The sequence below is a fragment of the Talpa europaea genome (assembly GCF_964194135.1).
Source record: "Talpa europaea genome assembly, chromosome: 3".
Classification (NCBI taxonomy): Eukaryota; Metazoa; Chordata; class Mammalia; order Eulipotyphla; family Talpidae; genus Talpa; species Talpa europaea.
Genome location: NC_140069.1, coordinates 80,021,055 through 80,044,781, shown reverse-complemented (window position 1 = coordinate 80,044,781; position 23,727 = coordinate 80,021,055). Strand labels below are relative to the sequence as shown.

The window sequence follows — 23,727 nt, the reverse complement described above, 5'->3', positions numbered from 1 at the left end:
GAAGACTATACGTCAGCACAAACATGCCCATTTCTGATGTTGGAAAAAAATCAAAAGATCCTATTTTTAAATTGGAAATTATTTAATGGAATCCTGTCAGTTTTACTAACAGATTTTTAGTGTTCAATTTGATCAGTTTTGACATATGTATAACCCTTGAAACCATAACCATAATCAAAGTAATTAACATTTATTACCCCCAAAATAGTCAAAATTTTATTTTCTATTGAATAATATTAAGATGTCATTGATAATTTAAAATTGTTTTAGTAATTCATATTGAGGCATGTGCAAACTCTTTAGAACATAATTATATTATTCTTTTTAGAATAAAAATTATCACACTGATTAGCGCCACTCTTGGTCTTCTTATGTCATAGTGACTATACAAACATCACAATGAAACTCATCATTGAGGGAAGGTGACTCTTTCTAAATAATCCGGGGAAAAGATATTCTAGTAATTTTGACTCTTCCAAAATCTTTTTTCTCCACTCAATTTGGGAGGAAATTTTAAAAAATCTATTTATATGTATATACTCTTGAATTATAAAATAAGTTAAATTATAATACAAGTGTATTATGGTTTTTTCCCTTTCAGTATTCTTTGCATTTGACAAAGACAAAGATAACTGCATAAATGTAAAAGAGTGGGTTAAAGGATTATCAGTGTTTCTTCGAGGGACTTTTGAAGAAAAGCTGAAGTGTAAGATATGATTATTGGCTGAGTAATATATAGTATCAATTTTGTGTTTAGTACATCCTAAAATATTTTTAAAGATATAAAAGTGTGTTTTTAATAGCAATCTTACAAAAGTAGTTTGAGATAGCTTTTTTAAAAAGATGAAATGGAAGTCTTATTTCATAGAATCCCCGGTACCGGGGTCCCCAAACACTTCCTTCACTAGCTCCATAATACCCAAATGTCACCAGCATGGGTCTTGGGCTTAAGGCGCAGGTTAAAAACAGTAACTTAGGGTCAGGGTTTCTGTGACTGATCAGCTAATCAGGCTGAGTTTTCTGAGGCTGTCTCTAGACTCAGCAGGAAATGAGTCTTGTTATAGGCAGCATACAGGTCGCATTAGGGCTATTCCTTGTCTCTTCATTAAAGAAAATCTGAGGGACTCACACAATAGCAGCTATCAACATTCTAGTGTAGATGAGTCAGAAAGTGAAGAAGATTGAAGACAACAAAAGTCCAAAGGGAAAAAGAATATGTAGGAAATGTCTACAAAAGAGAAAGTTTGGGAATTTCAAAATCACAAAGCTCCAATTCACAATTTTGCTTAGAAATAGCTGTGGGGCCTCCCTGGTTGCACAGGGGTTAAAAACGGCACTATCAAGCTATCTCCAGCCACTACAGCACAAGTTCGATCCCCAGCCATCCAAGGAGCTACCCACATGGCGATCATAAAGGCATCAAGCTAGAAATAAATCATGAAAAGAAACAAGGAACTCTCCCACATCATAGAGATTGAATTCCATACTACTGGAAGATAATTGGACTAATGAGGGAGATCAAAGGAGAAATTAAAAAATACTTTGAGTTGAACAACAAGGAGGACACCACTTTCCAGAATGTATGGGATTCAGCAAAAGCAGTAATAAGAGGAAAATATATAGCAAAACAGACTCGCATCAACAAACAAGAAAGAACTCAACCTAATCTCACATCTCAAAAATCTAGAAAAAGAACAAAAAAAAAACCCATAAAGCCAGTAGAAGAAAGGAAATAATAAAAATCAAAATAGAAATAAATGAAATAGAAATTTAAAAAACAATCCAAAAGATCAATGAAACCAAAAGTTGGTTCTTTGAAAAAATAAACAAAACAGACAAACTTCTAGCCATGCTCACAAAGGCAGTTGAGCGCAGCACTGTGGAGCTGTCCGCAGCCTCTGCAGCACCAGTTCAATCCTGGCCGCCTGGTGAGAATCCCACGTGGCGCAGCAGACCTCTCCTGTCTCCCCCCGCTGCTCCCCTCAACAGTGTATTTTGTCAGTCTGCCTGTTCTGTTCCCTGCTTTGTCTCTGGTGAGTCCTCACCCTCCTGCACATCTGGCCTGTACCCCTTTTCTTGTATAAATAAAAAAAAATCTTTAAAAAATTAAAGAAATGGGCAGAAGAACTTAAAATACATTTCTCCAAAGAGGAAATGCAAATGGCCAATAGGCATATGAAAAAATGTTCAACATCCCTGATAATCAGGGAAATGCAAATTAAAACCACATTGAGATACCACCTTACACCAATAAGAATGGCATGTATCAAAAGAACAAGCAACAACAAATGTTGGCGAGGATGTGGTGAAAAAGGAACTCTCCTGCATTGCTGGTGGGAGTGCAAACTGGAAACCACTATGGAAAGCTGTGTGGAGATTCCTCAACCTGCCGAAAATGGAGCTACCATATGACTGGCAATTCCACTCCTAGGGATCTACCCAAAGGACACAAAAACATTGATTCAAAAGAACACCTTGCACCTATAATTTTTGCAGCACTATTTACAATAAGTAAAACCTGGAAACAACCCAAATGCCCAAAAATAGATGACTGGATCAAGAAGATGTGGTATATATACACAATGGAATATTATTCAGCTATCAAAAAAGATAAACATATGCCATTCGCAGCAACGTGGAGGAAACTAGAAGGAATTATGCTCAGTGAAATAAGTCAGAAGGAAAAAGAAAAATATTGGATGGTTTCACTTATAGCAGGAATATAGGGGAACCCAAAAAGTATTCAGTGTAAAAAAATAATAGTACAAAACACAACAAAGCAAAAATTGACAATTATAAATCAGAGACATCCTGCAGGGGAGGAGGAGGGAGAGGGATCAGAGAGAGGGATGGAAGGAGGACCACAGGGGACTGAAGTGATGATGCACAGGTGCATTGGTGAAGGAAACTCTATGGGGACTGCACCTGAGGGTGTGGGGGGAAGAAAATATTGCTTAAAAATGAACAATGATATAAAAAATAAAAATAATATTTAAAAAATCTGCGTTGGACATAGAAGTAATAATAAAAATTGCTTATGACATTTTTTTCTATTAAAAAAAAAACTGCTGCCAAGATTTGTGGAGAGGAAAGTGGAAAGAAAATAGGAACAATTTTAAATAGACTTTTTCAAGGGAACAATGTGTTTAAAATGTCAAAGTGCTTTAAAAAAGACCCAGTTCTGAATAAATAAATGTTCATTTTTTCTTGTCCTTGAATTTATATTTGGGATGTTGAAAAGAATATCCCTAAATTAAACACGCATTCTAAATATGATGGCAACATTTTAAAAAATCATCAGCTTTTTCTGATATTTAAGACTTTTTGTTTTGTGGCTTAAAAAAAAAAATTTCTCCAGTCTAATCTTTCATAGGATAACATACAAATATTGTTGCCACTTAAATTTGTTACAGTGTTCTTAAACAAAAGTCTCAGTGAGGAGTGAAAAGCTAAGCTTCAAGGATGTAAATTCTTTTTTTTTTAAGATTTTATTTTATATATACAAGAACCAGGGTACAGGCCAAATGGGCGGGAGGGTGAGAGGATTCAACAGAGACAGAGTGGGGAACAGAACAGACTGACTGACTGAAATACACTGCTGAGGGGAGCAGTGGGCAAGACAGGAGAGGTCTGCTGTGCCATGTGGGTATCTCCGTGGCCCGCCAGGATCGAACCTGCACTGCAGAGGCTGTGGACAGCTTCTCAGGGCTGTGCTCAACTGCCTGCACCACCAGGGAGGCCCATGGATGTAAATTCTTATAATTTACATATATACTAATATATGGTAGAAACGTTTGTGACACTGAATGTACTATTCATGTTTAAAGAGCGTCACGCTGTAAATACTTTTCTTTTTCTAATCTCTATAAATATTTCATATACATTAAAATATGTTAATTTGGGGACAATACTGCATCTAGTAGGATTGGGTGGCAAACACATGTGCTACAGATTAGAGAAACTCAACAAAGGCTTAGCTAGTCTACATACCCTGGGGTTTTATTTATTTTTTAAGATTTATTTATTTATTTATTTTTACAAGAACTGGGGTACAGGCCAGAGGTGTGGGGGGTAAGAGGATTCACCAGAGACAGAGTGGGGAGCAGAACAGGCAGATTGACTGAAATACACTGCTGCGGGGAGCAGCAGGCGAGATGTGAGAGGTCTGCTGCACCATGTGGGTTGCTCCCTGGCCAGCCTGGGATCAAACTCCTGCAGCAGAGGCTGCAGATACCTTCACAGTGCTGTGCTTAACCCCTTGTGCCACCAGGGAGACCCATCCTGGGGTTTCATATCTGGTTCTATTTCTTTTACTAAAGCACTTACTAGATTACAAACTCCACAAAAACTGCCTCACCATCGTACTGGACCTAAGTAAGGTCATTTGCAGGATGAATGAATGAGCTATGGTAGTGTTTATACGGTGAGGTGGAAATCATTCTCCAGAGAGAGACTGATGTCTGGACAGTGCAGATGGGCAGGCCCTAAGGAGAGGACAAAGTCACTGTCCAAGTATTGATATACTGAAAATTTCCATTTCAATATATTGCATTCTTGCCTTTTTTTCTCTATGTAGGAAGTGAGTCATAATATTGAGACACACACATGTGATATATGTATTGTTGAGCACAAGTTTAAGAAATAATTTTCTTCTTTATTGCAGTTTCTTAACATTTTTAAACCTTCAATTTCAAAATCCAGATATTATAAATCTGGACCTCCCTGGTGGTGCAAGGGTTTAAAATGCGACCTATGAAGCTATCTGCAGTCACTGCAGCATGAGTTTGATCCCCAGCCAAGGAGCAACCCACATGGCACAGCAGACCTCTCCTGACTCTCCCGCTGCTCCCCTCAGCAGTGTATTTCAGTCAATCTGCCTGTTCTGTTCCCCACTCTGTCTCTGGTGGGTCCTCTAACCCCTCCCCCCGCACCTCTGGCCTGTACCCCAGCTCTTGTATGCATAAAAATAAAATAAATCTTTAAAAAAATATATAAATCATTCTTTTCACATTCCAAGGAGTGTCTAACCCTTGTAGAAAGAAATATAATAAATTCTTTTTATTATTATTCTATAAATTATTTTAAAAAGATTTATTTATGCATACAAGAGCTGGGGTACAGGCCAGAGATGCAGAGGGGTGAGAGGATTCACCAGAGACAGAGTAGGGAACAGAACAGTCAGACTGACCAAAATACACTGCTGAGGGGAGCAGCAGGCAAGACAGGAGAGGTCTGCTTCGCCATATGGGTAGCAACCTGGCCGGGGATCAAACTCATGCTGTAGAGGCTGCAGATTGCTTCATAGTGCAGTGCTTAACCCCTTGCGCCACCAGGGAGGCCCTAGTCTATAAATTATTTTAATAGATTTCAAAATCTTTCTACCATATAGTCCAGTAGTTGTGAATTGTATATAATGTTTATCCTTTTTTCATTATATTATTGAAGTAGCTAAGGAAATTTATGACACTTTAACCATCCTTATCCAAATCCTTAAACTTCTTATGCTTTGAAAAGTTTGTTTTGAAGTTTATTATTTGAATGGTGATGGCTACATTTCTCGGGAGAAAATATTTGACATGTTGAAGAACAGTCTGCACCAGCAGTCATCTGAAGAAGAGGGTGATGAAGGAATAAAAGATCTGGTTGATATAGCACTGAGGAAAATGGTAAGAATGAAAACTGTTATTGTATTTAATCAGGTAGATGTTAAGTAAAACTAAAGAGGAAAACATGATTTATTTTCCCTCAATATAACCTTTATGAGGGGAGGAATTCTTAGAATTCTTGTTTGTTTGCTAGTCACTGTTCTATCTAGAACAGAGCTCTACTGATAGTGGGTGCTCAATAAATATTTATGGGCTATTGTCTAATATTAGAAAATTAACTACTGGGTGATTAAATGGATTAACATACAAAATTAACTTTTTTTTTAATTTTTTAAATTTTTTTTTTTAAAGAGGCACGTATTTTATTTATTTATTTATTTGTTTGTTTATTTGTTTATACATGCACTGGGTACAGTCAGAAGCGCGGGAGGGTGAGAGAATTCACCAGAGCCAGAGCAGGGAGCAGAGCAGGCAGAGGGACCGAAGTACACTGCTGAGGGGAGCAGCGGGCGGCAGGAGAGGTCTGCGCGCCATGTGGGACCCTCCTCCGGTGGCCGGGGAGTACTGGGAATCGAACTGGCGCCGCAGAGGCCGCAGGCAGCTTCATAACCCAGCGCTCAACCGCTGCGCCACCGGGGAGGCCCAAAATTAACTTTAATATTTTAAAACATTTTACAATCAGTAAAACTTCACTAATTAGGGGGGCTGCAGGGTGAACTCATGTAAAGTTCATGCTACTCTGTCTTCATGATCTTAATCCTCCAATCCATCTAAAACTCCTCATAACAAAACGGCATAACAATAAAAATAATTGTCCCTTATAGAGAGTGCTTGTTATACGCCAGGCCATTCATAAAACTGTTATATATGAACTCATTTTATCCTAAAAAATACAATAAAACCCCTATGAAATAGAAATTATTATTTTTATTTGCAGATGAGTAAAGTAAAGAGTACAGATAGATTACCCAAGGTCGAGCATCCCCAGTGGCACAGCATATCGGGCACAGTGCTGTGAAGCTGTCCACAGCCTCTGTAGCACTGGTTCAATTCCCGGCCAGCCAGGGAGATTTTCACATGACACGGCAGACCTCTCTTGTGCCGCTGCTCCCCTCAGCAATGCTTTTGGTCTGTCTGCCTGTTCTGCTCCCCACTCTGGCTCTGGTGAATCCTTTCACCCTCCCGCGCCTCTGGCCTGTACCCCAGCTAGTGTATAAATAAAAAATAAATCTTAAAAAAAAGATTATCCAAGGTCAGGCTAGAAAAAGGGGTGCAGAATATGTTTTTCAGTGAACAATTGTACTTTTAAATTTTAGTCATTGTGATTTCTATCCTTTTCTTTCTATGACCCGAAAATGGATACCACTGAACATTTGTGACGCTAAGGCAGCCCAGACTGAGTCACTTACATTATTCTGGAGTTTGGAAAAGAAGCAGATTAATGGGAGCTGTGAGAGTCAGATTGAGCTACCACAGGCTCCTTACTATCCTCTTTCATCAGAAATATTCTCACCAATTATGGCTTAGGCTGAGAGTACTTTTTTTTTCTTTTTAAAGATTTATTGGGCCTCCCCTGGTGGCGCAGTGGTTGAGCGCTGGGCTGCAGCCTCTGAGGCGCTGGTTCATTCCCCGGCTGCCGGCAAGGGTCCCACCAAAAAAAAAAAAAAAAAGATTTATTTATTTATGCATACAAGAAGTGAGGTATAGGCCAGAGGTGTGTGTGTGGGGTGGGGGGTGGGAGTGAGGAATTTACCAGAGTCAGAGTGGAAACAGAACAGGCAGATCGACTGAAATACACTGCTGAGGAGAGCAGTGGGAAAGTCAGGAGAGGTCTGCTGTGCCATGTGGGTAGCTCCCTGCCTGGGGATCGACCTCGTGCTTCAGTGGCTGCGGATAGTTTCACAGGTTGTGTCTTAACCCCTTGTGCCACCAGGGAGGCTCTGAGAGTACTTGAGAAACAGTGTTCCCCAGTGTGAAATCCACCTCCTTTTTGAAAGGAAATGTTATGGAATGAACATTTTTCTTACACTAATTCAAACCTTTCTCTAGATTAGACCTTTAGCAACCATGATTTAGTTAAAAAAAAAAAAAACAAGGATCCATCCAATCAAATCCAAGTTCAAGGTAAAGGATTAAGTATCTACACACATGCGTCTATCCCTGTGATTCACTTAATCTCCCAAAGTCCCTGTCACAAATGCTGTGTTCCAGGCAGCTTTGTCTTCTTACAGACTTATACTCACTCCTGCTTACTGTCATAATTCAGGTTGGGCCATTTTTCTGTATTTCCTCCTTACATGTCTCTCCACCTATCTGGATCCCTGTCAACTAGATGTCATCTACAAACTATGTCTTGTGCGTCTTACAATTCTAGTCCATCTCGAACCTTTAATGCTCTAACTCCTAGTGCTTTGCTCCTTAACTGGTCTTTTCACATGATGCACCCCAAAATAAGTTTTTTAAAAAAGATTTATTTTTATTTATTTATGATTACAAGAACTGGGATGTAGGCTAGGGGTGCAGACGGTGAGAGGATTTACCAGAGACAGAGTGGGGAGCAGAATAGTCAGACTGACTGAAATACACTGCTGAGGGGAGCAGCAGATGAGACAAGAGAGGTCTGCTGTGCCATGTGGGTTAGCTCCCTGGCCAGGGATAGAACCCACACTGCAATGGCTAGCGGTAGTCTGACAGCGCTGAGACTTCAACCCTGTGCCACTAGGGAGGCCCCTGAAATAAGATCTTTTGAGCAACATGCTCTACTACTAAAAATTAAGCTTAAGATCATCACCCTGTGGTACTTAGTTTATCACAAAAGTAGCAACAGTGGGCTTCCTCTTATTTTTGGTCTTATAGTCCCAGTTAGAGTACAAGTTTTAGGAACAGGGCTACATAACTCAGGTGTCTTAGTATTCTCAGATAACAAGATATCATAGACTAGATAGATTAAACAATAGGAATTTATTTTTCACAATTCTGGAGGCTGGGAAGAACAAGATTAAGGTGCCAGCCAATTCAGTCTTCTGGCGAGAGAGCTCTTCCTGCCTTGCAGTCACCAACTTCTTCAGTGTCCTCACACAGCAGAGGGAGCCCTGGTTTACTTACATCATGCTGATGATGCTAATAACATTACAGAGACCCCACCTTCATGGCTTTGTATAAACCTAATTACCTTCCAACAGCCCCACCTCCTAATTCTATCATGTTGGGAGTTAGAGCTTTAACATATAAAATTTTGGGGGAGTGAACACCAACATTCAATTCATAATACCAGGTATTCCCATTAGACCAGTCGGAATACAGTAAGTGACCTCCATAAGCACCTTTTGATTTATATAAGCAGATCTACAGAAGAGTGAACTCTGTTTTTGTGTATGTGTGGTTTTTTGTTTTGTGGTGTTTTGTTTTTGTCTAACCAAAGGATTAGTTTGGGTGATTGGCTCAAGGATGGACTTATGAGGGACTCATGCCCATAGATTTTTCTGTAAATATAGATAAAAAGATCTTGTTTCTTTGGAGTTATAAAGGAAGTGTATAAATCTTGAGCTACTGGGGACTGTCTTGTCACCAGGAGCAGAGGGCCTTCCTCAGAGTAAAGTAAGCCTGAATGAAAGCAGAACTGAGAGGAGTATAGCATGGGGCCAGGTCATGATATCATGTGAAAACCTGGATCCAGTGGTACAAGAAGTAATTCATCAATTTTATTTTTTTTATAATTTAGATAAAACAAAATTCCCCCATTTTAGTGTCTTTTTATTTAGTAAAAACTTTTTATTCTAGATAGGTATTTAACATGCACAATTAAAATCTACTTTATCAAGAAATCATCTTTCTCTCTAGGATTATGACAATGATGGCAAGATATCTTTCGCAGACTTTGAAAAAGCAGTGAAAGAAGAGAGACTTTTGTTGGAGGTATTTGGACCATGTTTACCAGAAGCAAAGGTACAGAGCCAATGGCCTAATGAGTTGAAAAAAATTTGAAAGGATCATAAAGTAATACTTGCTAGATATTCACCTATGCAAGCCTTCAACTTACTGCTGAAATTCAGGCAACTATAGGTCATGGTCCCATCCTAGCATTTTGAAACTCAAACCATTAGTGACTATTCAAGTAATTATTTTTTTGAAGATATATTTATTTATAAAAGCACTGGGTACAGTCAGAAACGTGGGAGGGTGAGAGGATTCACCAGAGCCAGAGTGGGAAGCAAAACAGGCAGACTGATGAAATACACTGCTGAGGGGAGCAGCGGGTGCAGCAGGAGAGGTCTGTCGCACCATGTGGGACCCTCGCCGTCGGCCGGGGATTGAATCGGTGCTGCACAGGCTGAGAGCAGCTTCGCAGCCCAGTGCTCAACAGCTGCGCCACCAGGGGAGGCCCTCAAGTAATTATATTCAACAGACTTTTATTGAATTTGTGATCTCTCTGGCTGTACACAACTCTTGATTTTCCTCTATATTAATGCTATTTTCCTAAAGAAAACCAGGGTATATTGGCATGGTTAAGAGAGAACTGTGAATAAAGAATGTGTTCAGCAAGTACCTACTATAAACTGCTAGAACACTTGCTCTTTTTCAACCCAAATACTGTCAAGCAATGAGAATACTTTTTAAAATATTGGACACATGGGGCCTCCCCTGGTGGCACAGGCAGTTGAGTACAGTGCTGTGAAGCTGTCCACAACCTCTGCAGCACCGGTTCAATCCCAGCCGGCCAGCGAGGGTTCCACTTAGCGCTGCAGACCTCTCCTGTCGTGCCCGCTGCTCCCCTCAGCAGTGTATTTTGTCAGTCTGCCAGTTCTGTTCCCCGCTCTGTCTCTGGTGAATCCTCTCACCCACCTGCACATCTGGCCTGTACCCAGGTTCTTATATAAATAAGTCAGTCAGTCTTTAAAAAGAGATGTTGGTCACATGTACTTTACAGTGTTTTGTGTTTTGTATGAATTTGAAGTTTTCTGAGTTCAATCAGCTTACTCATTGATTTCACTCATTAACATTTCCTTTATTTCTTCATTTGATCAAGTATGCTTTACAAATATGATATAGGGATAAACCTTATTCTCTGAAGGACTTAAATGATTTTGTGAATGACTGAGCATAAAGTTAAGCTACCTTAGCCTTCTCAATTTGTCTCAATAACTTATCCCATTGTACTTTACCCCCCAATTTTTTTTTTAGATTTATTTATTTATTCATACAAGCACTGGGTACAGTCAGAAGCGTGGGAGGGTGAAAGAATTCACCAGAGCCAGAGCGGGGAGCAGAACAGGCAGAATGACACAGTACACTGCTGAAGGGAGCAGCTGGTGGCAGGAGAGGTCTGTGCACCATGTGGGACCCTCACCTGGCAGCTGGGGATTGAACCGGCGCTACGGAGGCTGCGGGCAGCTTCGCAACCCAGCATTCAACCGCTGCGCCACCAGGGAGGTCCTACCCCCAAATTTTGTCTGGAAATATGTGGTTAAAAAAATATGCCTCCAAGGTAGACTTTTTTTGAGACTGATGGATTAAACAGTACAAATTGTGGACTGACTTGGTGTTACTACTAAAGTTAGAATTCAACACTAACAGTCCTTCAGCAGCATCCAGAACTTCATTTCTAGCCCACTTATGCAGAGGCTCTGTCACATACGTACAGACACACATACACACACAACACAACAAAGGTATCTTCCTCATCATCAATTAATATTGTATATATTGGCAGAAATGGGGATGAGTGCTGGTCTCCACACATGAACAGATCAGGTACCCACTCAGAAAACAACCACTTAGCAGCTCCTCCCTCTAGGGATGTCAGAGACATTGTTTTTAATTGTGGTAAAATATACCTAACATAAAATTTACCAACTAAATTGATTTTAAGTGCACAATTTAATAAAGTACATTCACACTGTTTTAAGACCAATCTCCGGAAATCTTTTCATCTTGTGAAACTAAAACTCTGTATCCTTTCAAAAACTCCCCATTCCTGGGCCTCCCCGGTGGCGCAGACCTCTCCTGCCGCCCGCTGCTCCCCTCAGCAGTGTACTTCATCAGTCTGCCTATTCTGCTCTCTGCTCTGGCTCTGGTGAATTCTCTCACCCTCCTGCACTTCTGACTGTACCCAGTGCTTGTATAAATACATAAATCTTTAAAAAAACAAAAACTCCCCATTCCCCCCACTCACCAGCCCCTGGCTACCACCATCAGAATCTTCATTTAGCAAGTCACTCAGATAAAGATTCATAGCACCTTAAAGTTCCAGAAGACTGGCCTATACAGCAACTTGTTCTTTTCATTTCTCTGCTCAGGTCTCTAATACATCTTTTACCTTATAAGGAAGTATAGCTAAACTCTTTTCCTGAAGCTTCTTTTAATACCACTTACTGTCATCCTACTACATTTAAGTCAGTACTTAGAAACTGGAGATTAACTTTATTTGATATGTTCAAATTCAATCCATTACGCAAGAGATCCTTATAGAGAAGTGAAAAACAGACAACGTTCAGTAATATTTTTTCAAATTATCTTTTTAATCAAAAAATTTTTGGTCTGTTTTTCTTCGAGTTATTTTTATCAGTTAAGGAGTTAAAGAAATGTAAACAGCTTAGACATAGACATACTTGGATTTCCAATTACGTGGTTCATGAAGAAAAAAAAAGATGTGGGAGTGTTATAAGTAGTGCTAGAAGTCTAGCACTTAAAAGTACTGATTAATTTTTGCTTTACTTAGCAAAATTTACTTCGATCTAATTTACTTAGCTCAAGTAAATGCTTTGAAATTAAAGCATGTGAGATTCTAATTTCAGCTTTGTTCTAATCGATTAACCTTTTTACTTACAGAAATGTCTTGATTTTGAAGCTCTGGCATTCAGACATATACTGACTTCCAGTTTTTGAATGTCAATCACTCAATACTTGTATTAAAATGAGAAATAGATCCTTGTTGCATGTATTTATTTGTACTGTAAAGTTTCTATTTTTTGCTCCAATTAACATATAATAATTATGTGAGAGGTAATGTTATAAAGATAGTTTGTGTAATAAAATAATGAACTAATTTTAAAAGAACAAACTATATTACACAATCAGCTTGAATGAAATCACAAAAAGGAGTGCATTAGAAAAATTACTAGTCATAAAATCTCTTCAAGAATTAATGTGACTGGCTTAAAAAAAAAAAAAAGGCCCTCAGAAAGTCTGCTGCTGGCAATCTATATTCTTCTTCTTTGTTTTAGTGGATGGTTTGTATGCACATCTCCCAGCTTGTCCTTTGGAGGGTTGGGCACAGATGAAGTTACCTGGTTTTAAAATAAGAGAACCCACAAAATTTAGTTTTGATACCACAAGAGTAAATCATGAGAAAAGATAGGATATACATCCTATAGTTTAGTCCTTGCCTTACGTTTGAGACAGAGTTAGGCCAAGTTCAAGGTACGGCCTATAATCTAAGCACAGAGCAGTTCTTCTATCCAAGTACTGATTACATTAAAATTGCTAAAGCTAATTAACATGGAAAAAAGGGGGGAAGTAAAGTAAAAATACTTCTTCATAGACCTAAAGTCACTTGTTACTTTTTGTATATTGACAGATATCCTGGTTATGTATAACTTGAGACACTGTTGTTGTCTGATGTATTTAGAGACATGAAGGCTTGGAGGAGGCATGGGATAAACATTAGAAAAAATATGCAGAAAATGGTACAATCCTCAATTTCTTAGGGATAAACGAAAACCAAACATCATCAGAAAAAGTGTACAGTAAATTAAAGCAGAATAAGATTTATTTATTAAATAGTATCAATTTTTTAAAAAAAGATTTATTTTTATGTAGAAGAACTGGGATACAGGCCAGAGGTGTAGGGGGTCACCAGAGGGCTCACCAGAGACAGAGTGGGGAGCAGAACAGGCAGAACTACTGAAATGAACTGCTAAGGGGAGCAGTGGGCAAGACAGGAGAGGTCTGCTGTGCCATGTGGGTTAGCTCCCTGGCCAGGCATTGAATTCATGCTGTAGTGATGATAGCACCAGGGAGGCCCAGAATAAGATTTTAGTAGTAAATAATAAATAATTGTTTCTCCTTTTTGCTATCCACTATTTCTGTACCTAACATTTGGATCTAGTACTTTTTTCTTTAAAAATATAATCAGCTCTAGCCGAGACATCTATGTATCTATATCTATGCCTGCATTTAGTTTAGTAAGGATAGGTGCCAGCAAAAACTAAAAATTTTAAAATGGCTTAAGAATAGAAATTGCGTCTATAAGTTTCAGGTAAAAATTATATAAAGGAAATTATGCTGTCAGCCTCCTTGATCAGTGTAAAAAATATGAAACTGTAAAAATACATATAACTGTGTGAAAAGCACTTTCTGTATTTCAAAATTAAAATACAAAAGAATCATCTTTCTTCCTCAGTTAATGATTTCTAAAAAGTGTATTTCACAAAACAATATCTTTCAGGAAATAGAAAATAATTTTGTATTTTCAATGAGGCTCACTGAAAATAATTACGTATTTTAAAATGCGCCTAAAGTGGGCCTGAGCTTCACTCTCACAGATTGGTATTTTATATCTACAGCAATATAAAATATGCTCTGTTCATTATTTAAAATAAGGATTAATTGCATTGCGGCAAATACATTTCTGTTAATGAAATTCAGTTTATTTAACAGAGAACTATAGGAAAACATATCAAAAAACTAAAACTAAAAAAAAAAAAAAAAAAAAAAATTGAAAATACCCCAGTTTCCAAATTCTCTAGTTGTTAGTTCTATAAACAAATCATCCCTTAAAACATTTTATAAAAAAATGATCTTACCTCTTTAAGTTTATTCCGAATTAAATTTGCTGTTGTGTTTAATGAGTGGTCATGCATATCCACTTTAGGTATATCTGGCAACAGTGGCCCAATTATAACCTCATTACTACTCGTGCTTGTTTCAAGAAAAGTTTCAAGCTTCCGATCATCTTCTCTTCTTCTTTTCCGTTCCTGCAGTTGTGTTGTCCGAGGCATAAACCTGTCAACTGCCTCTGAAGGAGTAACAGCCTTCTGTGTAATTGGGCAGGCCACTGAATTTTTAAAAGTTTTCATTTGTATTTTCTGCAGAAAGTCATTGTGGCTACAGTGCGCCACTATTTCATCATGGTTTCTATCATCCTGAGAGGACTTTGATGCTCTGCTCACATGCTTCCCTGATGAACATGTACATTTTGAGGAGAAGTAACACAAAGGCAATTCACAAGAATAAGGCAGGCAAGGATCTGAGTTACCAGAAGTGTTCAAAGTGGCTGCACAAAATCCAGTTGTCTCTGAATGGAAGTCCTGTCTAACATCTTTTGTGCCTTTATGCTGTGTGACCAGCTGCTTCTTTGTCATGTAATGATCTTTACATCACAATATAAAGAGGAAGGAAAGGGGGATAGAAATAGTTCAGTTTTTGTTTTCATCATTCAGAAACATAGTTTTAAAAACAAACACTGCTATAGAACATTAAAAAATGTGGTCCTGAGAAATTTATTTCTTGAGTAGGCAATATTCATGTGGTTCAAAAGCTCACAAAGGTAAAAGGTATGTTAGTGTCAGGCTTCATTCACTCTTTTCTTGTTCACTGTTCACTATCCTAAGTGATCACTATTTTTTTTTTTTTTAAGATTTATTTATTTATTTATACAAGCACTGGGTACAGTCAGAAGCGCAGGAGGGTGAGAGAATTCACCAGAGCCAGAGCGGGGAGCAGAGCAGGCAGAAGGACCGAAGTACACTGCTGAGGGGAGCAGCGGGCGGCAGGAGAGGTCTGTCGCGCCATGTGGGACCCTCCTCCGGTGGCCAGGGAGCAGCCGGGGATCGAACCAGCGCTGCAGAGGCTGCGGGCAGCTTCGCAACCCAGCGCTCAACTGCTGCGCCACTGGGGAGGCCCTATTCTTACTTCCTTATTGGACTGTTCAGTATGTCTTACTTCTCCTTCTTTCACGTACCCTTCTTTCTCTCCTGTAATACCCATTTCTCTGTACTTTCATGTTTTCCACTTCTCTGTAGATCTGCCAATAACATGGAGTTTTTCCATATTATTACTTGAAAGCTGCTGCTTTTTTTTTTTACAGCTTCAGAGTATTTTTATCTAAATAGATCAGATTTTAATTTGATTTGCTAATTTTTAAGAGAGATAATTTCTCTTTTAGCAATTGCATGGGTTTCTTTCCTGATCTAGCTCCCCAAAAGCAGACTACATCACCAGAGTCGGATGTGGAAAACGTGGTAAAGGAGAAATAAAATTGGTTATGTGTTGATAACGTCTGTTATTCATATAAGAGACAGCCTTAGTCTTTCTACCTTTGTATGTTTTGAAATTTCCATTAAAAAAGTTTTTAAAAAGTGAGACCAAGTATGCAAATACACAGTGGAGATTCTAGAATGCTGTTAATTGAAGTCCCAGGACCAAACAAGCCCTAGTTAAAAACACTATTATGCTGCCTTTAAAAACTGGAGCAACACAGAGAATAATTCTGAGGAGGTGAGAGGATTTACAAGAGACAGTAGGGAGCAAAACAGGAGGATTTACTGAAATACACTGCTGAGGGGAACAGTGGGCAGGGCAGGAGAGGTCTGCTGCACCATGTGGGTTAGCTTCCTGGCCAGGGCTCATGCTGTAGTGGCTGCTCATTGCTTGACAGTGCTGAGACTTAACTCCTTGCACCAGGAGGGAGGCCCGCAGGGTAAAAGGAAGAGGAGCAGATAATGGCAATGCTAGCTTTCTATCACCATGACTGATATAAAAAAAGCAGTTTAAAAGGAAGATCTGGAAAGAAAATCCAAATACTTGGGTTTTAAATGCTGTTTTGCTCCTAATTTATGTCTGGTGGAATAAGCCAGTCACAAACTTTCTGAGCCTTGGTTTCCTTACTTATGAAAATTAGGATGAGTTAGATAATCTCAAAGGCACTAATATTTTATAATTTCCTTTGCCACAGGCAAACAAGAGTTCCTGGAGCTAGTTATTTACATATCTTACAGGTTAAAATTCAGTTTCTAAAAATGACCAGGGCTCTTAACAACGTTCTTGCCAGATTTTCAGGTAAATTTCCCAAGACTTTTCCCACCTTATTTCTTTATGACACATGCTCCTTCCCTAAGGAGCCTTAAACTCATCAACACCATCAATAGCTGTATGGGATACTGACTTTATTTCTTAACTAAAGGCTGGAAATGTGTACATCTGCTATTATTCAGGCTTCACATAACATATATCATCTTAGTCTAATTCTGACTTCTCTAGTCCTATAATCTAAGTGCCTGATCCATGACTCTGTTCTAGGCACTTGGATTTGTTGTGTCCAAGGACATTTTGTTGGGATTATGGGGTGTCTGGTCAGCTGCTGGCCAAAAGTGAAACTTTTCCACTTTTGGCAGTTTTAGATTAGCAATTGGCAACTGGTCTGCAAATCATAATTGTTTCTCATTACCTTTAGATAAAAAGTCTGTTAGCATGGGACATAAGACCCTTCATGATTTACTTTATGATTCTAATCTTGTCACTACTGAAGCCCCTATGCTGTGGTTATACTGTACTACTCACAATTCCTGAAATCATGATACTCTTTTATTCCTCTGGTCATTTAAAAATTTGACCTTGTTCACTTTTCCATGTCTTCCTCTCCTCTTCTGCATATTGCTTCTTAATCTTCAAACCTCACCCACCTCTCATATTCTATAGAATTCTTTCACAAACATCTCTCCCTCCCCAGCCCAGATTATGCAGAGGTCTGCACATAATCCGTATTTTGTAGCTTAATCATTTGTTTGCCTAAGTATCATTATGGAGTTGCCTAGACTGGGAACTCCGTGATAACACACGAAACAGAATGTCTGAAATGTAGAAGGTGGTTAGTAACAGGCTTTCTATACCTTTATTTTTAGTAGTTCTTGCTATATAAGTCTTCCTTTCTTGTAATTTTTTTCTAGTTTCTTCAACTGTTTCAAATTCTGGAGCATAGCACACATGAAGCAATCCACCAAAGAAACTCTGTTCATCCATTTTTCTCTTGGCTATCCTTAAAAAAAAAAAAAAAAAATTGGATGGCACAGTTTATTAATCTAGATTTACTTAGGATGTAAAGCTTAACTAGTATATAGTACATTGATCTAAAGAGCAAAGGACAGCTTTTGTGTCTATTCATATTAGGGTTCAGGAATGTAGATGCACTGATTTATCTGTGGATGGTATTGATCCTACTGACCCAGTGCATACTTTCAGTCTTTCCTATCTTCTCTCAGTAGTGTTAACAGATTTTGAGGGATGTCACCCATACATATCCAGACTCCCCCACTTTTTTTTCTTTTTTTTTTGGACTCCCTTTAATCAACTTTTGATTCAACTGGTTAGCCTGAGGTACACAATCCGTGATTATGAAATGGAGATTCTTCTGTGTTAATTTAAATAATCCTTGAGTTAGTTCATATCCAATGTAGCTTTTTTAGCACACAATGTAGCTAAAAAGAAATACATTAAAATTATAATTGTAAAATCTTTAATAATTGAGCAAATATTGAATATACGACAACTAACAAGTTAGAAAATGAGAGGATGGCACCCATTCAACAAATATTTATTAACTATCTATGGCTGGCCTGGAACCACAACAATAAATACATAAATACTTCTGAACCAGGGATAATGGCAATACTTGCTGAGATTTTACCATGCACCATATAATATCCTAAGTACTTCACTTGAATGATGAAAGTGAGATGTGGAAGATTATATAACGTGCTCAGGCTCACAATGGTTTGTGAAGCTAGGATTCAAATCCAGATATCAAACTCCATGGTCTACTACTAGGTGCTGTGAGAGATGTAAAAACTCTAGAAGATACGCTCCTCTAGCTGTGAGGAACTATCATGTTAGGGATATGAGATTACATGTAAGAGCAACCTGAGAGCACATGAGCCTCTATAAAATCAAGTGTTTTTGTGGCACACTAAAAGTGCTATTTATAGCACAGAAAATATTAGTTGTTAATAATCAAGGAAGGATAGGTCTTGGATTAGTGACAAGAATAGGGGAAAACATAAAAATAGGTAAGTTATTTCATGCTTCAGCCTTGAGCAGGGGCTTAATGTTACACAGAAGGCTGGAAAAGATGGGGTCAATTCACCTAAGTGCAAAACAGAATCTCAACAGGTAATGTTTACTGCATTCTGTACAGGAGGCACTATGTTAAACACTGTAACATCTTCAAGCACTCTCAAGAAGTAGGTCCTTTTACCATATGAATTTTACAGAATAGGAAAAACAGGCATAATGGAAATAACTTGACAAGGTCATGATGTTAGTAAGCAGTGGAACTGGAACACTTACTCCAAACACAATTTTTAATCTACCAACTACATAACAGAAAATACTTAAGTATGGGAATGACATGATGTGAAAGGTATTTTGGTAAGGCTAACATTTAAAACAACTGGAAGAAGACAATAGTTAAACTAATATGTATTAGATTATTGGGTAATTCAGGTATGAATGAGGGAAACCTGGGGTCAAAATGATAACAATGGGAATGGAGGAAATGGAATAGTACTTAACTTGTATATTACCTTGCACTTTGTAAATTTAGAAATTTAATAAGATAAACTTCGGTAAAGTCTTCTGCTGGGTATTCATCTAGAGCGTTATATTGCTCAATTGCACCATATAGAGCAAATCGCTCAACTAATTCCTTCATTGCTCCCACTGCAGGAACTCCTTGTATTAATAAGTATCGAGATTCCAAATTGATTGTATATACCTACAGGAAATGCAAACACAGTAAATGTAGTTCGAAAATAAGCCCAGGTCAACCCTGCTATTTTAAAGAACTATGAAAACAAATATCTTGTCCAACCTGTAAGCAGAAAGTAGAAAGTAAAAAAATTGCCACTCTCCGCATAAGCAATTCACCCTATGTGTGAGAGCCTCGATCTACAGCACGTAACAGACTATTTTCATCGACATACTTCCCAAGTTTTGATTCCTCAAAACTCATCTCCGATCAGTGATGACTGTGACAGCAGCCTTCTCAAGTCCGTATTTACAGAGGCTGAGCAACTGGAGTTAGAGCTCACATAAACCTACCGAGGATTAGCGAATGAAGCCGCAACCACTTTACCTTGACTGCTCGAGGCCGTCGCCCCTCCCGATACTTGGCGCGCGAGTCGCATACCGCCCTTTGGACGTGGTGGTCTAACAAGCCCCCAATCTCACCGCCACTCGACGCCATCTTGGGGGCATTGATCGTCGCAGAGAAGACAACATCCGCCTCGCGGCGCTGCCGTTTACCCAATAAGAGAGAGCGATGGGTTAAGGCGTGCTGGGATTGGCTGGAGAATAGACAGCGTCAACCATCGTTTCCTGCGAGGGCGGATTTGATGGAAAAGGCGTCGTCCTATCAGCGACGCGGCGGAGAGCCTGGGCGTGTCGACCCCTCCCACTATGGGGGCGCAGCGAGACGCCTGAGGGGGCGGGGCCTCAGGGGGCGGGGCCGATCGAGTTTTCTCGGGCCGGGAGGCCCGCGGCCTGGGCGGGCGGCGGGGTCGGCTGGCGCGGGCGGCTTGAGGCGAGTGCACTTGGGTAACATGTGGGGTGGCGACCGCCTGCCGGGCGCTGGGGGCGGTGGAGCGGCTGTGACCGTGACCTTCACCAACGCGCGCGACTGCTTCCTCCACTTGCCGCGGCTCCTCGTGACCCAGCTGCACCTGCTGCAGGTAACTCTCGGGCGCGCGGGGCCCCCAGGCCGGACGCGGGACGTGGGGTTGGCTGTCTGAGGTCGGACCCGGCCGAGGCCTTTGAGGGACGCGGCGGCCACGCAGTCTCTCCCGCCGGCGGCGCACGGGCTGCCTCCCTGGCGCTGCCGAGCCGTTTAGAGGCTCGGTGAGGGCCCCTAGTTGGCAGGGCAGGTCTGGGCGGTCTCTGCAGCCCCCACCGGGTCTGGTGCAGCCCCCGGCTTTGCAGCTTGCCGTATTCTAGGTCTTCTAGCCCGGTGCAGCGAGACTTTCAAGCCTCTTCCTCTTCTGCTTGTGTAGTCAAATATACCTAACTCCAGGTTGGAAAGGCTACTGAAAAGGCGTTAATTATTACTAGTTTTAAAAATGTTTCCACCCAGCGAATTCCAGGTGTCTGCTTGGCCGACGTCGGGGCCTGCAGAGGAGAAGCAGGCGTAGGTTTGTTTAGCGCCTGTAAAGTTACCGGGGATTGAGCCCCGTGATCCACGAGCCGGAGAGGTTAATAAAAAGTTTTCTCCCGGCGTCGCCAACGCTCGGAACACACCCCAGGTATACCAGGCATATGCCTAGGAATTATGCACGCTTGACCCTCTTGCTGTCGGACCCCCTTCTGGACGTGATGGTGGTTCATAATTGTAACCATAGGCGGAGATACAGCATCATGTTTTCATAATTAAAAACAGGCAGGTAGTCCGAGTTTGAGTATGTTTATGGGCAGAAGGGTTAAGTATGTGAAATCCTCCAAAATCCTGGATGCATGGATTTCCATAACCCACTACCACTGGTTAATCCGTGCGTGCAAGAATTATTTAAGCGTTTGCAGGCATTTCCGGTATCCCACTTTTCCACTTAAGCTACTTGCCGGTAACTTTTTCTAGATTATCAATCACCTCCCTTCCCCCATCTTTAAAAACATACCAAATGTCTTTTGGCCCTGTAGAATTTAAGGGCTAGAGAGGAATTAGTCACTGTCACCAAGTGCCAAGTAGACTCTGCCCTGTACTTTTAGTCAGCTTTTTTAATTAATTTTTTTTGTTGAAGTAACTGCATTAATAAACAAGTTTCAGGAGTGCATCATAAATGAACATAATTGATTGTATTAGTTTCAGGTGTATCACATAATGATTCCCCTTATCATCTTTGATGGAGAATTCTGTGCCTTCAAATCTTCACCTAATCAGTTTATAGTGTGCTTTACGACAACTCTAATTTGATACTCAGATGTGGATACTATATTACATTCATCACTATTTAAAAATGTAGTAGTCTTGATTTTTACTTTAAAATTTAAACCATCAATAAATACCCATAAGAATTAACTTATGGATTTTTTGAAACTTAAGTGTCTTTAGCCCTGCAACAATTTACTTTCCGTCCCACCTACATCAGCTGAATAGGCCAAACTTTCTCCCCAATTATAAAAGTAATATGTATGTTTTATAGAAAAATTGGAAAGGATTGACTGAGATGTATAAACAGAAAGCTAAAAGTTACCCTTAATTTCAAAACCTATAAATAACCTATGTAAAAACTGTTTGGATGCAATCTTTTGTTTCTAATCTTTATTTTTAACATCAATGAAGTCCTACAGAAATACAGAATGAAACCCTAAACACAAATAGTTTTGGGTCATATAGTATTTCTTAGAGTGTTAACTATGAGTGTTTTATTTTGCTAAAAGATGGTCATTTTTAGTGGTTAACATTTTATCTAAATTTGTCATTGTTCACTGTGATTGAATGTTTGTATTCAACTTTTAGACATTAAAAGTGTTACTGTAATTATATTCTAATGTAAAGTTAAAAATGGCACATCTTTATACAACATTGTTTTCATTTCTGGTTACTTAGGGCAGGTTCTCAGACTGCCCATACCTGTCCTAACGACTAGGGGCACTCATCGAGCCTCTTAAGTGAGTTGGCAGAATTTTCCTTTATTATATTTCAGGGCATATTTCATTATTTAATGCCTTTGGTCTTAAAAGTTCCTTCATATGAAATAAGGGAAATGATATGGAGTATATGTCAGTAACTCAGGTGAAATCCCTTAAAAATCATCTGAAAGATTGGTCACCTTCACTCTTGGAATCTCAGCTCACAGTTACAGCTGGTAGTAATGTAGGATTTTTGGCTCCAAATTTAGAGTTTTTTCTACTTTATCACACTCTAACAGGTTAAAGGATTGGACTGTTGTGAAGTGAGAAAAATCATACAACTAAGTGATACATGATTACTTTCTCACAAGCACCATTTTAATAACATAATTAAAATACATTGTTTAAAGTACATTTATGAGCCTCCCTGGTGGTGCAGGGGTTAAAGTGTCAGCACCACTGCAGCATGGTCTCAATCCCCCACCAGGGAGCCTACTAACCTACATAGCATAGCAGGCCTCTCCTGCTGCTCCCCATAGGAGTGTATTTCAGTAGATCTGCCTTTTCTGCTCCTCACTTGGTCTCTGGTGAATCCTCTCACCTCTTGCACCTCAGGCCTATACCTCTGGCCTATGCTGTAGGGTAAGGTAAAAATATCAGGCTTTTCTGCTCCCCCCCCCCCATTAGGATTGATGATGGATCCCTGCGGTCCTAGTCCTGAATGCATGCCTGATGGCGGATATCTGGAGTAGGGTGTGGGCATATGTAGATGGGATTCACCTGGGCTAAGACTGTGCTTATAAGGGGGGGGCGGGGCATCACGAGGACACCAGCAGAATGAAAAGAGCGAAAGGAGCAGAGAAGCAAAGACCACAAAAGAACTCTAGAGAGCCCAGGGAGAGTGAAGAACTTGCGGGGGGCTGGGAGGCCTGCCATGTACCTTGTAAATCCCAGTAAAAGCCTGCAGAAGTCACTGAGGGCGCCAGGACTCTCTCCTTTACCCCATCTGCTCAGGTCATAGAGATCCTGCTCTGGCCTTTCCTGCCGCTACAATGCATAAAGAAAAATAAATCTTAAAAAAAGTACATTTATTACCTCAAAAGAGATTTTAATGCCCTTTGAAATTTTTCCTATTTAAAAAACACAATAAGCCGTCTAGCCAGTTTTGAGGCAGTAAAATTGATTGACATTTAATTATATTTTATGCTCTTCCATATGAGCACGTTTCACCCTTCAGGAAACTACCTGTGTCAATACTCCCCTCCCTCCTCCCCAGTTCCCTCTATTAACCGTTACATTCTTTCATTGAGTTAAAGATTTATTCCTATTATATTTTGCCTGTGTGTTTTTTGGTTATTTACTTTCCACAGATGAGTAAAACCACCTGAGACCTGTTTTTCACCTTTTGTCTTATTTCACTTAATCACCTAAGGTTCATCCATTTTGTCCTACATGTTACTTGTCATCATTTTTCACAGCTGTGTAGTATTAAGTATTCCACAATTTC

The 23,727-nt window shown here is 39.7% G+C and overlaps 2 protein-coding genes across 5 annotated transcripts in view; one reads left to right on the top strand and one right to left on the bottom strand.

Moving 5' to 3' along the window:
• Nucleotides 1–23,727, top strand: part of PEX1 (peroxisomal biogenesis factor 1) — a gene marked incomplete at both ends in the record, with an annotated part of 80,368 nt that overhangs the window by 9,502 nt on the left and 47,139 nt on the right. For 3 of the 4 annotated variants that reach the window (XM_084230345.1, XM_084230346.1, XM_084230344.1), the window contains one exon: nt 20,107–20,329. In XM_084230345.1, coding sequence (XP_084086471.1) covers nt 20,201–20,329 — 129 coding nt within the window. Of the gene's footprint in view, nt 1–601; nt 707–5,514; nt 5,667–9,446; nt 9,552–20,106; nt 20,330–23,727 lie in introns of those variants that run through there. The other variant, XM_084230343.1, reaches the window with a different exon arrangement.
• On the bottom strand, nt 12,806–19,845 carry RBM48 (RNA binding motif protein 48; the record flags this gene model as incomplete). The annotated part of the gene is made up of 5 exons (XM_084230042.1): nt 12,806–12,892; nt 14,411–14,976; nt 17,495–17,640; nt 19,184–19,374; nt 19,735–19,845. The coding sequence occupies 5 exons, from the start codon at nt 19,843–19,845 to the stop codon at nt 12,806–12,808; spliced, it is 1,101 nt and encodes a 366-aa protein (XP_084086168.1).